Raw genomic sequence first — 14,939 nt, forward strand, 5'->3', positions numbered from 1 at the left:
GATCTTCTAGGTCCCACAGTGCAACGCCAAGTTCAGGTCCAGAATGGGCCTCCCCCAGAAGATCAGGAAGTACAGAGAAGGTAAAAGGCATTTTAGACATTTTCTAAAATATCACTGTTCACGTGATTTGCCTATTTTGTAATAAACAGTGATGCTTAAGTAACCTTGTGCCCATGTGGAAAATAGTTCAAGTTTCTGCAAAAGATATATTTAAACAAGCAACGCATCACTCATGTTACCAATAAGGAAATTTAACACTGCTGCAAATTGAGAATTGCACAACTTAAAATAAAAGATGAGAATTTATAAATCTAAATTTTACAAATAAAACAATTTCTAAATTATCTTAAAGGTCTGTAGCTCACCCTGGCCAATATAGGATTGATTTAATGTTCTTTTTGGGAAAAGGCTTTCTGACTTTCCCATATTGCGGGCACTATCTTCTCCTTTGTACATCCTGCTCTATAATCTAAAATGATTATCTCAGGTTCTTCAATCCTGCAATGGGCTTTTCCTTGAATCTTCAGCAGTAAAATACAGCTCTATATGTAATTTTCAAAATGTTTAATCACTTATTCACTCTACTAATCAGGACCAATTCTACTATATTTGAAGGCTAAAAATAAATAGAAAAACTTGCATTTATATAGTGCCTTTCACAACAATCAGACGTCCCAAAGTGCTTTTACTTTTACAATTAAGTACTTTTGAAGTATCACTGTTGTAATGTAGGAAGCATGGCAGCTAATTTGTGCACATCAAGCTCCCACAAACAGTAATGTGATAATGACCAGATAATATTTTTTTTGTTATGTTGATTGAGGGATAAATATTGGCCAGGACACCGGGTATATCTTCCCTGCTATTCTTCAAAGTAGTGCCATGATATCTTTCATGTCCACCCGAGAGAGCAGATGGGGCAGATCGGTTTAATGTCTCATCCGAAAAACGGCACGTCTGACAATGCAGCACTCCCTCAGCACTGCACTGGAGTGTCAGCCTAGATTTTTGTGCTCAAGTCTCTGGAGTGGACTTGAACCCACAACCTTCTGACTCAGAGACGAGAACGCTGCCATAGCTGACACTAACTGTGGCATTTTTCACTTTGCTTCAGCTCCCAGCCCCCCACTGTTGTGCTAATCATTATTTTCCGTGAGCAGCACGGCTTGTTGGGTCCCAAAGCAAGCGCTTTGATTCAGAAATCTGCTGGTCATGGCAGCAGAATTGAGAAGCCAGCCACCTGAGATGGTAATACGTATTTTACAAACAAATATTAAATGCTAATACCATTACAGGGATTTATTGTGGGGTATTCCTTTAAGTCATTACTCTCTCAAATATAAACTGGCTTTGGTACTACAGCATGCCAACAGTCATTTTCAGATGTATGTTAGTATAGATAACACAAGTACAGCCTGTGCAAATAACATTATCAGGTTGAGCCCATGATTACTGAAGGCAAAAAGACTGTGCCAGGGAATATTCTCCCCTCATCTCTCCCTAGTAAAAAGGCCCGCTGTTTGGCATTCACTGTGAGATTAGGCAGCTGATGACACACTGTGTGGCCATTACTAATGACATCTTCAAAACAGCTGATAGTTTATGCGAGCCAAATGGTGACATTCCTATGACTGCGATGCAAGCTGCACTTTTAGTTGAGACTAGTAGTAAGATTTCTATTATTAGACCAAATACCAACCTTATCTGGCACATAAAAAGTATTTGTAGAAGCTTCAGCCCTTCCTTACCCTAACAGAGGGAGGGAAGAGAGCACCAAGATGGGACCCAGAGTTGAGGAAATCATTTTGTAAGTGCAGCCAATATTAGAATGTTTTTGAATTTCAGCAGCACAAACGTTGGTTTAAAAAATAATGCATGTTGCAATCTCAAATTTAGTACAGTTGAAATCTGTTTTACTGGAGGGAGCTTAGCAAGAATGAGATTTTCCCTTTTAGAAACATAGAAACAAAGAAAATAGGTGCAGGAGCATACCCCCTGATCCCTTTAGCCGTAAGGGCCACATCTAATTCCCTTTTGAATATATCCAACAAACTGGACTCAACAACTTTCTGTGGTAGAGAATTCCACAGGTTCACAATTCTCTGAGTGAAGAAGTTTCTCCTCATCTCGGTCCTATATGGCTTACCCCTTATCCTTAGACTGTGACCCCTGGTTCTGGACTTCCCTAACATCGGGAACATTCTTCCTGCATCTAACCTGTCCAATCCCGTCAGAATTTTATATGCTTCTATGAGATCCCCTCTCATTCTTCTAAATTCCCGTGAATATAAGCCTAGTCGATCCAGTCTTTCTTCATTTGGATGAGAAGTCCAATTTGTGCAGAATGGGATATTATTCTCTCGGAGATAATTGTTTAGAATTTTTTGCCGTCTTTTTTTTTTCTGTTTATCACAAATAAATTTTGTTGCCTTTAGGCATTTATTTAACTGTAATATCTCACTCCTTATGGTGTCAGCCACACGGATGCAACAGTACAAAGCATGGGAGAAGGGTGGAATTTAATACAATTCTTTTTGTTTTGCTTCATCTTTATTAAAATTAGTTTAGAAAATTCTTCCTGTAGCCACAACCCATTATATGACATAACTTCACAGAAGGGAAAATCTTGCTCTGTTGCAATCAAATCACAAAACTAGAGCATACAGAATGGAAATCTCTCGCCTTTCGGCTAGTGAACATAGAACACTAGGCACTTTAATGACATTGGTACTATTTTTTTAAATATTCCATTATAAAGATAATGTTACATCTTAGTCTTTTCACAAAACTCTAGCTGAAAGAACAGAAAAATAAAGTACGAATATGATCAGCCTGTCAATTCTGCTGTTGTCCTGTAAATTTGTTGAATGTATAAATAATGTCTGAGAAATCAACTTACATATGCATCCATTTTCATGCATAAATACCTAGATACCTCCATAGCTACATACAAAACACCTACCTAAATGGTAACTGGAGACAGTGAGTCAAAATGTTCTTGGAGAGTTCCAAATCACACCAAAGACAGGGGTAAGAGGTTCCATATTCATCCTAATGGGACATAGTCAATGTTCTCTGTAATACCACATACCTTAATTTCATTTTTAACACTAAGACTAGTACAAATCCTATTTTGAGCACATCACTGGATTAACATTTAGTAAATACAGACCTATGGGCCCAAGTTTCCACATGATAAAAAACGGGCGCCCCTCTGAGCTGGGCATCCGTTTTTCGCGCCTAAAACGGCGCCGGAAAAAAAACGAGCGATTCTGGAGCGCTTTGCAGCTTCTTGTCTACTTGGCGTGGCGCCCAGGGGGGCGGAGCCTACACTCGCGCCGATTTTGTAAGTGGGAGGGGGCGGGTACTATTTAAATTAGTTTTTTTTCCTGCCGGCAATGCTGCACGTGCGCGTTGGAGCGTTCGCGCCTGCTCAGTGTGAAAAAAAACATTGGCACTCGGCCATTTTTGTAGTTCTTTGTAGCTGTTTAGTTTTGGAACATTTTTTAATAAAAGTACATTGCCATCAGCACAGAGGCTTCTTGTAGCAGTGAGAAGGGTGCAGGAAGCCTCAGAAAGTTGAGGCAGCCGTTTCCCGACGACCTCCCCCTTTTGTCGTCGGGAAATGGCTCCTCAATTTCTGAGGCTTCCTGCAGCCTTCTCTCTTTCCCGCCAGCCGTCTGGAACGGCTCCATTCCCTTCCCCCCCCTCCCCGCGTTCGGTCGGCTCCCTCCCTCCCGCCCGTGTTCGGTCGGCTCCCTCCCTCCGCCCCCCCCCCCTGCGTACGTCGGCTCCCTTCCCTTCCCTCCACCCCCCCACCCCCCGCCCGCCCGCGTTCGGTCGGCTCCCTCCCCCCCCCCGCGTACGTCGGCTCCCTTCCCTTCCCTCCACCCCCCCACCCCCCGCTCGCCCGCGTTCGGTCGGCTCCCTCCTCCCCTGCCCCTGCCCGCGTTCGGTCGGCTGCCTCGTTTTGTGAGGCTTGTTGCACCATTCTTCCTGGCTGAAGCACTTTCACACAGGTAGGAAGATGATTTATTTAATCTTTTCTTTGCTTATAAATGTTTATTCAGGTTGGATTTATTTGTATAATATTTATATAAGTATAAATAAGGATTGATTGTAGAATTTAATGAGTTCCCTTCCCCCCCCTCTCCCCCCACCTCGTTCTGGACACCTGATTTGTAACCTGCGCCTGATTTTTTAATGTGTAGAACAGGTTTTTTCAGTTCTACAAAAATCTTCACTTGCTCCATTCTACTTTAGTTTGGAGTACATTTTCACTGTGGAAACTTTCAAATCAGGCGTCAGTGGCCGGACACGCCCCCTTTTGAAGAAAAAATTCTGTTCCAAAGTAGAACTGTTCTACCTGACTAGAACTGCAGAAAAAAAAATGTGGAGAATTGCGAATTCTAAGATAGTCCGTTCTCTACCAGTTGCTCCTAAAAATCAGGCGCAAATCATGTGGAAAACTTGGGCCCATTGTATAAGTGGATCAGCATGCTACATGTATTATAACAACAACAACTTGCATTTAAATAGTACCTTTAACGTAGTAAAATGTCCCAAAGCGGTTTATTATATTAAATATCTTGTGAATGCTGCGCATGTCCTGTCCACAAATAAGAACATAAGAAATAGGAACAGGAGTAGGCCATAAGGCTCCGCCATTTAATACGATCATGGCTGATCCGATCATGGACTCGGGTCCACTTCCCTGCCTGCTCTCCATAACCCCTTATTCCCTTATCATTTAAGAACCTGTCCATTTCTGTCTTAAATTTATTCGATGCCCCAGCTTCCACAGCTCTCTGAGGCAGTGAATTCTACAGATCCACAATCCTTTGAGAGAAGAAACTTCTCCTCATCTCAGTTTTAAGATTATGTCCTCTAGTTCTAGTCTCCCCTATCAGTGGAAACATCCTCTCTGCATCCACCCTGTCAAGCCCCCTCAAAATCTTAGACGCTTCGATAAGATCACCTCTCATTCTTCTGAATTCCAATGAGTAGAGGCCCAACCTACTCAACCTTTCCTCATAAGTCAACCCCCTCATCTCCGGAATCAACCTTGTGAACCTTCTCTGAACTGCCTCCAAAGCAAGTATATCCTTTCGTAAATATGGAAACCAAAACTGCATGCATTATTCCAGGTGTGGCCTCACCAATACCCTGTATAGCTGTAGCAAGACTTCCCTGCTTTTATACTCTATCCCCTTTGCAATAAAGGCCAAGATTCCATTGGCCTTCCTGATCACTTGCTGTACCTGCATACTAACCTTCTTTTGTGTTTCATGCACAAGTACCCCCAGGTCCCGCTGTACTGCGGCACTTTGCAATCTTTCTCCATTTAAATAATAACTTGCTCTTTGATTTTTTTCTGCCAAAGTGCATGACCTCACACTTTCCAACATTATACTCCATCTGCCAAATTTTTACCCACTCACTTAGCCTGTCGATGTTCTTTTGAAGATTTTTTTGTGTCCTCCTCACACATTGCTTTTTCTCCCATCTTTGTATCGTCAGCAAACTTGGCTATGTTACACTCGGTCCCTTCCTCCAAGTCGTTAATATAGTTTGTAAATAGTTGGGGTCCCAGCACTAATCCCTGCGGCACCCCACTTATTACTGATTACCAACCCGAGAATGAACCATTTATCCCTACTCTCTGTTTTCTGTTCGTTAGCCAATCCTCTCTCCATGCTAATATATTACCCCCAACCCCGTGAACTTTTATCGTGCAGTAACCTTTTATGTGGCACCTTGTCAAATGCCTTCTGGAAGTCCAAATACACCACATCCAGTGGTTCCCCTTTATCCACTCTGTTCATTACATCCTCAAAGAATTCTAACAAATTTGTCAAACATGACTTCCCCTTCATAAATCCATGCTGACTCTGCCTGACCGAATTTTGCTTTTCCAAATGTCCTGCTACTTTTTTAATAATGGACTCCAACATCTTCCCAACCACAGATGTTAGGCTAACTGGTCTATAGTTTCCTGCTGTTGTCGGGATTATCTTGCCTTTTATCTGTCAGTATTTATAAGTTTATAAGGATGCATTTATTTGTACTGCCAAAATGGCTGCCTTGCCTCTGAATGGCTCTCCATTATCACATGAACATAAGAACATAAGAATTAGGAACAGGAAATAGGCCATCTAGCCCCTCGAGCCTGCTCCGCCATTCAACAAGATCATGGCTGATCTGACCGTGGACTCGGCTCCACTTACCCGCCCGCTCCCCATAACCCTTAATTCCCTATTAGTTAAAAATCTATCTATCTGTGACTTGAATACATTCAATGAGCTAGCCTCAACTGCTTCCTTGAGCAGAGAATTCCACAGATTCACAACCCTCTGGGAGAAGAAATTCCTTCTCAACTCGGTTTTAAATTGGCTCCCCCGTATTTTGAGGCTGTGCCCCCTAGTTCTAGTCTCCCCGACCAGTGGAAACAACCTCTCTGCCTCTATCTTGTCTATCCCTTTCATTATTTTAAATGTTTCTAGAAGATCACCGCTCATCCTTCTGAACTCCAACGAGTAAAGACCCAGTCTACTCAATCTATCATCATAAGGTAACCCCCTCATCTCCGGAATCAGCCTAGTGAATCGTCTCTGTACCCCCTCCAAAGCCAGTATATCCTTCCTTAAGTAAGGCGACCAAAACTGCACACAGTACTCCAGGTGCGGCCTCACCAATACCCTATACAGTTGCAGAAGGATCTCCCTGCTTTTGTACTCCATCCCTCTCGCAATGAAGGCCAACATTCCATTCGCCTTCCTGATTACCTGCTGCACCTGCAAACTAACTTTTTGGGATTCATGCACAAGGACCCCCAGGTCCCTCTTCACTGCAGCATGTTGTAATTTCTCCCCATTCAAATAGTATTCCCTTTTTTTGCTTTTTTTCCCCAAGGTGGATGACCTCACACTTTCTGACATTGTATTCCATCTGCCAAACCTTAGCCCATTCGCTTAACCTATCTAAATCTCTTTGCAGCCTCTCTGTGTCCTCTACACAACCCGCTTTCCCACTAATCTTTGTGTCATCTGCAAATTTTGTTACAATACACTCTGTCCCCTCTTCCAGGTCATCTATGTATATTGTAAACAGTTGTGGTCCCAGCACCGATCCCTGTGGCACACCACGACCCACCGATTTCCAACCCGAAAAGGACCCATTTATCCTGACTCTCTGCTTTCTGTTAGCCAGCCAATTCTCTATCCATGCTAATACATTTCCACTGACCCCGCGTACCTTTATCTTCTGCAGTAACCTTTTGTGTGGCACCTTATCGAATGCCTTTTGAAAATCTAAATACACCACATCCATCGGTACACCTCTATCCACCATGCTCGTTATATCCTCAAAGAATTTCAGTAAATTAGTTAAACATGATTTCCCCTTCATGAATCCATGTTGCGTCTGCTTGATTACACTATTCCTATCTAGATGTCCCGCTATTTCTTCCTTAATGATAGCTTCAAGCATTTTCCCCACTACAGATGTTAAACTAACCGGCCTATAGTTACCTGCCTTTTGTCTGCCTCCTTTTTTAAACAGAGGCGTTACATTAGCTGCTTTCCAATCCGCTGGTACCTCCCCAGAGTCCAGAGAATTTTGGTAGATTATAACGAATGCATCTGCTATAACTTCCACCATCTCTTTTAATACCCTGGGATGCATTTCATCAGGACCAGGGGACTTGTCTACCTTGAGTCCCATTAGCCTGTCCAGCACTACCCCCCTAGTGATAGTGATTGTCTCCAGGTCCTCCCTTCCCACATTCCTGTGACCAGCAATTTCTGGCATGGTTTCTGTGTCTTCCACTGTGAAGACCGAAGCAAAATAATTGTTTAGGATCTCAGCCATTTCCACATTTCCCATTATTAAATCCCCCTTCTCATCTTCTAAGGGACCAACATGACCTATTGCTGATTTATCCCCTTGGTGGATAAGCCACACGCTGAAGTTCCTCTGGTATGTATAACTGGAACTGCCCAGCCCAAGTTCTGACTGATTTTCCAATTTGTAATTCAATCCATTTTGACTTCAGAAGCCAAAGAGGATAGATCTCCCCAAAAGCCACCAAGTTCCAGCCGAAGTCCCGTGCACGAGCGCAAGTGCATCCCTCCCCCAGCCGAAGTATCTTACACCAGCGCAAGTGCTGCCTCCGCCAGCTGAAATCCCTTACCCCAGCATAGGTGTGTGACCTTACCCTCCCACCCCCGCCATAGATGGGGCATTGTGTGCAGATTGTTAACAGGTTTATTGGATATGAAGTGAATAGTGACAGTGTTGTGACTTTTGGATTTCATCCACTCCAATGATGTCCCTTGTAACACGCGCACCGAGCTTTCCAAGAAATCGGGTGTGAAGGGGGTTGAAAGAACCTCTCTCCACTCTGATCCCCCCCCACTCCCAGGCTCTCTCTCTTTTCCCCTGCTGCCACCGCCACTGTTCTCCCTCACCACAGCTCAACGGGAGGCTCGGGGCCCGGTCGAAGGCTCGGGGCTCAGTGGTTTGCGGCTCAGCTATCTCTCTTCCTGCCCCGCCCCACCGCTTCTCTCCTTGCTGCCCACAGACTGAGGAACAACATGGTCAGACTGGTTGCGGGTCCCACTTCCGGTCCAGGGCCCACTTCCGCTTCCGGTTTTGGGCGGGAGGCATCGGGGATGGTGTCGAGAGGATGCAGGTGTAGAAAGACAGAAAAAGGGCAGTACAAAAAGTCAGTCCATATTTATAATGGAGAAAACTCATATCATACGGTCTAGTTACAGCTCTCCAGCCACTGGGTGGTGCTGTTGTGGTTTTACCCTGACTCCTGTTGGCTGAAACATCTCCTTTACTGAGCAGAGAACTTGTAACTTCACAGAACTGTATGCTACAAACTAATTTTAAAACGTACAAACTATTTCAAAAACATTTATTACAGTATTTCTGTACACTTTGGCTCAGCTCTACCATTGCTGCTCTTTTACTTGCCTACTCCAGCTCTTGCTTAGGCCTGTTAGTTAGGCTCCATCCTTATTCATTGGTTTCTCACTCCCATCTGCTACCCTCTCTTGCTTGGGCCTGTTGTCTTGGCCACCCAAGACAAATAACTAAAACATCATCAAGAAAAACATTCTAAACTTCACATAACAACAAACAGAAAACTGCGCCAACAGCCATATAACCTTAACATTCAAAGATACACAGACACATGTCCCATGGTTCTAGAGTTTATGGCAATCCAGAACATATCAGGATTTAATTTATCTGTTCCTTAATGATTTTGAACATTTGAATAATATCTCGCTTGAGCCTTCTCCACTCCTGCTGCTATCCACCTCCTCTATCAACAGCGCACTGTGGCTGCTGTATGTATAATCCACAGGATGCACTGCAGCAACTCACCAAGGATACTTTGATAGCACCTCCCTCCCTGCAACCTTTACCACCGAGAAGAGCAACAATATTGTTGCAACATTTCCACCCATTCCCCGATAAGTCGGTCCATCATCACCACTCCCCTACCAGACACCATCGTGGAAGTACCATCACCACAAGTTCAGGCAGAAAATCCATCTTGTCAGCGTTTCTAGGGATGGGCAATAAATGTAACCTGGTCAGCGTAGCCTACATCCTTGAATCATTCAAAAGCATTGGATAAAACCAGGAAATGAAATAACCTTAAGTAGGTTCTTCATTCATTCCCTGAGAATATAACAAATTTATTCAACTATCTAAGTAAATTAAAACATTAATTCTGGCCAGAAGGAACTAAGCTCAGTTAACAGAGGAGTCTGAAACATGGAACAAAATATCTAGAATGAAAACAATAAGGAGATCCAAGAATGCAATACTCTTATGCCCCTTTTTAAAGATTAGCATTACATTAAGTGCTTTCCAATCCTCAGGCATTACTCCCTTTTTAATTATTTATTTTCTCTCTGATCTTCTCAATTTTCCCCGATTCATGTTCTCCTGAAGGCACTATCTCCCTTGCTAGGGTATGATTTCAGGGGCAGCAGCATCCCACCCCAGGAGCCATTATTCGTGTGCGAGCCTTGGCAGTAAGTGTGGAAGGTTATCTGATTTGTGGTAAAGCTCCCAGCTGAACTCGATCCTCCCCTCACTTGCTGGCTTAACTTCAGTCATGGGTGACTGGATTGTGATCAGGCGCATGAGGAGCTTTTCGCTTCCTAAAACCTTTCTGGCCTCTCTGGCTCAGTGATAGTGACTTTATCCCTCAGTAACACAGAGCATGACTGCACCTGCTCCCCACGATGGCACTTTCCCCCAACAACATAAGATTAGGAGGTCACTAGATTGCAGTTTCAAACTGATATATTTCCACTTGGTGGCACAGCACATTGAAGCAAGATGAGCTGCTGCACCACATCAATTGCTTTTAAATATTCTAATTGGTTTAAAAAATTCCTGCTGTATTTAGCTGTGCTTTAAACCTCAGTATTTTTCATTGCATGAGCAATGTGACCACAAAATAGTAAGTCTTAACAGAAATAAGTGATTTTGCAATTAAAATCTATTCATTCAGGGTGTTAGAGTTTACGAAATACTTACTGAAAGTCTTGTTTTGTACTTTCTACATTTAAAAGATGCAGACTGCAGAGAAGAAGCTGAAATAAATCCTTGTACAGTAGCAATAGAACAGTCCCAAACTATTTGGCAGCCAAGGTTAGATTGTAGTTTAGAAAATGGCTGATACCCAAAGAGTGGTGAGAATGTGGAACTCACTACCACAGGGAGTGGTTGAAGCGAATAGTATAGATGCATTTAAGGGGAGGCTAGACAAGTATATGAGGGAGAAGGGAATAGAGGACTATGCTGATAGATTTAGATGAGGAAAGACAGGAGGAGGCCCGAGTAGAGCGTAAACGCCGACATGGACTGGTTGGGCCGAATGGCCTGTTTCTGTGTCGTATTTCCTAAGTAATCCGATGTAATATGATACAGCTGCAGGAAAGTGGAAATAAGTAAAGTGATTTAACAACAAACATGCTGGGGTGGAAAATATTTGATAATATATTACATATTGTCAGCATTAACAACAATACAATTTTTAAAATGTATCCATAAATATTTACTCATGTTGATAAATATTATAAAAACATTTCCAGTATTTAATTTTCAAAGAATAATCGTTCAACGTTAAATGCAGAAATTCAAATGCAGCATCTGCCTCACATGTTGAACCAGGTCTACTAGCCCATGGTTAGAGGTATAGAAAATCTATGACTTGCCTGTTGTCACCCAAGTATAATTTCTCAGTCTTTCTGTGCTCCAGCAATAGTATGGAGATGTGAAATGTATGTCCTTGTTACAATTGTCTTTGGCTGCACTTGTTATCCCACCTGATCTACAAAAAACTTCCCTTAGACTCGAGTTCGAGAATAACTAACATCATGACTTTACTGCTAACAACCTGACACTACTGTGTATTTTAAAGTATTATTTATGGTTAATTTTCTGATGATCAACCTGAGGATTCTGTGTTGGAAAACGGAGCATTTGTCAACTTTTTATGCCCAGTGCACCGTGCAGCATTCCCAGGTTGGCTAGTGATTAACTGCAGAGCAAAGTTCCCGACACTATGCTGTAATCACATGCCTTAATCCAAACCCAGAAGAGAAATCTATGACTACAGCAGTTTACTATTTCCATTTTTCTCACCATCTGCCCTGGTGAACTATAAGTGAGACACATGTGTGCTAAATTATGGTCAGTTTTGCTGTTGTGAATTCCTAACGCACTGAAAACTAGGTGCTGGATTTTGCGAGGTATCAGCAGAAGCGGCAGATGAGGTGGGAAAATTTTTTTTTTTTCCACAGTGGGTCAGGAATCCGCCACCACACCCCTTTCCCCAATGTCGGGTCTGTCAGCCCTGAGCAGACTCAGCACGCAGCGACAGGTTCACAGCGGGGACCCAATTCAGGTAACTAGTGGCTTGTTTAGAGCCATTTAAGAATGAATTTCAACTCACCTTCTGCATTTGACTGCTCGCCATGGGGTCCAGGCTGATCGTGAACCACATCTGTCAAGCTGTGGCAGGAGTTCAGTGGCCATTGAATCAGTTGTTGAGTTGACAGCTTCAAATGTTCAGTAAAAGCTCCCACCTTGGAGACATCTTTCCTTAGCCACAAATTCTACCTCACTGCATCTACACAACATATTCACCATGCTACAAGTCTTTACACAAGTCTCCATCCAGCCTGACCTCATTGCCTCTCTCTCAATTGACAGATCTTTTCTGTCAACTCTACTTCACCTGCCATCTACACCATCAGCATGGGTGTCCTTTATACTCTCTCACCTTGGTCCTCAGAATCCTACCATGATCAGCCTCAACACCAGCAGCACCAGGCACACCAGCAGCACCAACAACAACACCACCAACCTTACCGACAATCATCTGATGCTATACAGGACACAGGGCATCAGTACCTAACCACATTGCTGCCCAGGAGGCCAGGATGGCCTCACCACCGCCAGATTTACTTCACTTGACACTGTACACTCTGGCAGCCACATGATGTGCCAGGTTGGCACCACCCCACACCAACACCATAAAGCATCCCTACAATGACCAAGCCATTCCTTTCACACTCAATATCACTCAATACCGTTCTGTCTCACCATTCACTGGCCACTTCCAAAGATGCACACAAATTGCCCATGACCGGAAAGTGTAGAAATGAAAGATTTTTATATTTGACACCACATTAACAGAAACTTTACATAAACATTGGATAAAACTCCCAAGTGGCTACCCTTGTGTGTTGTTCATTGGTATGATTGCACTAGGATGAGGGTGAGTGTGAGGGGTGGCTGGTGAGATGGGTATGTGATAGTGCATATAGGACAAGAGGGATGGGTGGAGATGCATGGTATGTTGGTGTGAGTAAGGATTTGCAGGAGTAGGGTAGGGAAGGCAGAGTGATGGGGATGTGATGAGAGGCTCAGCAGGATGAGGTTGTGTGGCTTTGTACTAACATTTCCTGATCTAAGGAGATAATTGAAACATTTGCCCACTGCACCCAGTTCCTCCTGAACATATCTCTCCTTGTGAACTCCTCCGCAATCTGCAACCAGGCTGTCTTGGTCTTCTGGGGAGGTCTCTTCCGTCCATCGGAAGGGAAGAGGATTTCCCTGTGTGCTCTGACTCTCTCCATAAGCATATTGAGGGAGCCATCAGAGAACCTGGGTGCAGCCCTCTGCCTCTGTGCAGTCATTGTCAGTGTTTGCAGCAATCTAATGCTGTAGTGCACTGACAGCACTATGTTAGATGGAACTTCAAATCTAATGTCGTCATAGTTCCTTTAAAGATCCAGGCTGAAAACCCATCATGGATTATGTCCCCAGACCTGCTCCATCTCATTGGGCTGCGTAACATGCTGGATGGGCTTAATAGGCCCTGTTAAGGTAAGTTCATTTCAACAGTGGGATAGAGCCAGCAACAGGGTCAGCATCCGACATGGCCACTGCCCACACCAGACCCGCCAAGGTAATGAAAATTCCACCCATTTTGTTTTCAATTGATTGAAAATCGGGCAGATTCTACACCAAGTGGGCGATCTGCTTCACCAGATTATCGCCCAAACACTGAAGATGGAAATCTAGCCTGTGCTGTTAGCCACATGACTGGAATTGTAGACACAACATTTGTATCTTCCTCAAAATGGGTATAAAGAACAAAATAGAACTATCTTAGCTTTGAAGTACAATATGGTGTTACCATCATTTCCCCATGATTTTAAATGGAAACAATCTCTAACAGCTTTTATTATGAGTTGAAAAGTTGAATTTTTCTCTCTTTGATAATTCTCAAGGCAGTGAGTTTAAGTGGTAATATAAAATATTCATCTACCACTTATAACACTCTTGAATAATATATGTTCAGATTTTCATTTTGTGATTAATGTTATCTGTCTCGTTTCAATGATGAGCTAAAATTTCTTTATTCTTTAAAAAAATGAAGAGGTTTGACTCACATGAATATTAAAATGAAGTATTGCAGTAACTGTTTTGAAAAACTTCTTTAGGCAACTAATGGAACAACGACATGAGCAGATGGAGAGAGAGCGACGAACATCCATGTCTGGTGAGTTTTTTAGTGACAGATTCGGGCATGGTGCCAATCCTGAGCTTCAACACTTTTAGCCAACTTCCTTAAAGAACCTTTATGGAGCAATGTTAAAATGGTAAACCTCAAGGAGAATGTATTCTAAAGTTTTGGGTCAGAATTATATTGAGTTCAAATAATATATGTTCACATAGACAGGACTGTTAATAGAGGCAAGGGGGGAGAAATTCAATTAATGGCCACCCACTCTTCCTCCTGAAAATCGAGCAGCCAGCAGTTCAAATTGCAGGGGTGTGGTGTGGGGGGACGGAGTGTCATTTCAGCCCCCCCTTTGATGCCCAAGGCCCACCTGATGCAATGCTCAGGCAGGCTTGTAAATGGGTGACCAGCCCAGCCGCCAGAATCGGGAGTACTGCTGGTACTGCTGCTTCAAGATGCAAACTTGGTTTCTATGCCAGCTGTAGGACCCTGATTGAAATTCAGGTACAAATGGGCGGAGCTTGTGGTGTGCATGCTCGGCCCAGTTGTATCACACATTGAGCAGCCTGACCAGCCATCCTTTAAAGGACCGCTGGAGGCTGCTCAGAAAAATGCTGAAGACATTTTTAAACTTTTATTTTTGTGGATTGAGGAGGAATAGGAATGCATCTCCTGGGCCCACAAAATAATTCCACCCAAGTCAAATTTCGTAACCAGAGAGGGAAAATTTCAACTATGGTTGGGGTGCAAAACAGACACCAGTGGAGCAGCTTACTATGGTCATTGTAAAGGAAAATTGGGTAGAGTATAGAACGAGGGCCAATCAGTTACCGCCCGTATTGTGCATCTGCCAAAGCTGAATTTCACCCCCAAT

General features: G+C 43.3%; 1 protein-coding gene across 4 annotated transcripts in view; it reads left to right on the forward strand.

The window, feature by feature from the left end:
• The window catches only part of LOC139263371 (ena/VASP-like protein), a 457,176-nt gene that overhangs the window by 385,479 nt on the left and 56,758 nt on the right, over positions 1-14,939 (forward strand). For all 4 annotated transcript variants that reach the window (XM_070879361.1, XM_070879359.1, XM_070879360.1 and 1 more), the window contains 2 exons: positions 11-80; positions 14,046-14,104. In XM_070879361.1, the coding sequence (XP_070735462.1) occupies positions 11-80; positions 14,046-14,104 (129 nt within the window). The remainder of the gene's footprint in view (positions 1-10; positions 81-14,045; positions 14,105-14,939) is intronic.

Source organism: Pristiophorus japonicus, chromosome 4 (assembly GCF_044704955.1).
Source record: "Pristiophorus japonicus isolate sPriJap1 chromosome 4, sPriJap1.hap1, whole genome shotgun sequence".
Lineage (NCBI taxonomy): Eukaryota > Metazoa > Chordata > Chondrichthyes > Pristiophoridae > Pristiophorus > Pristiophorus japonicus.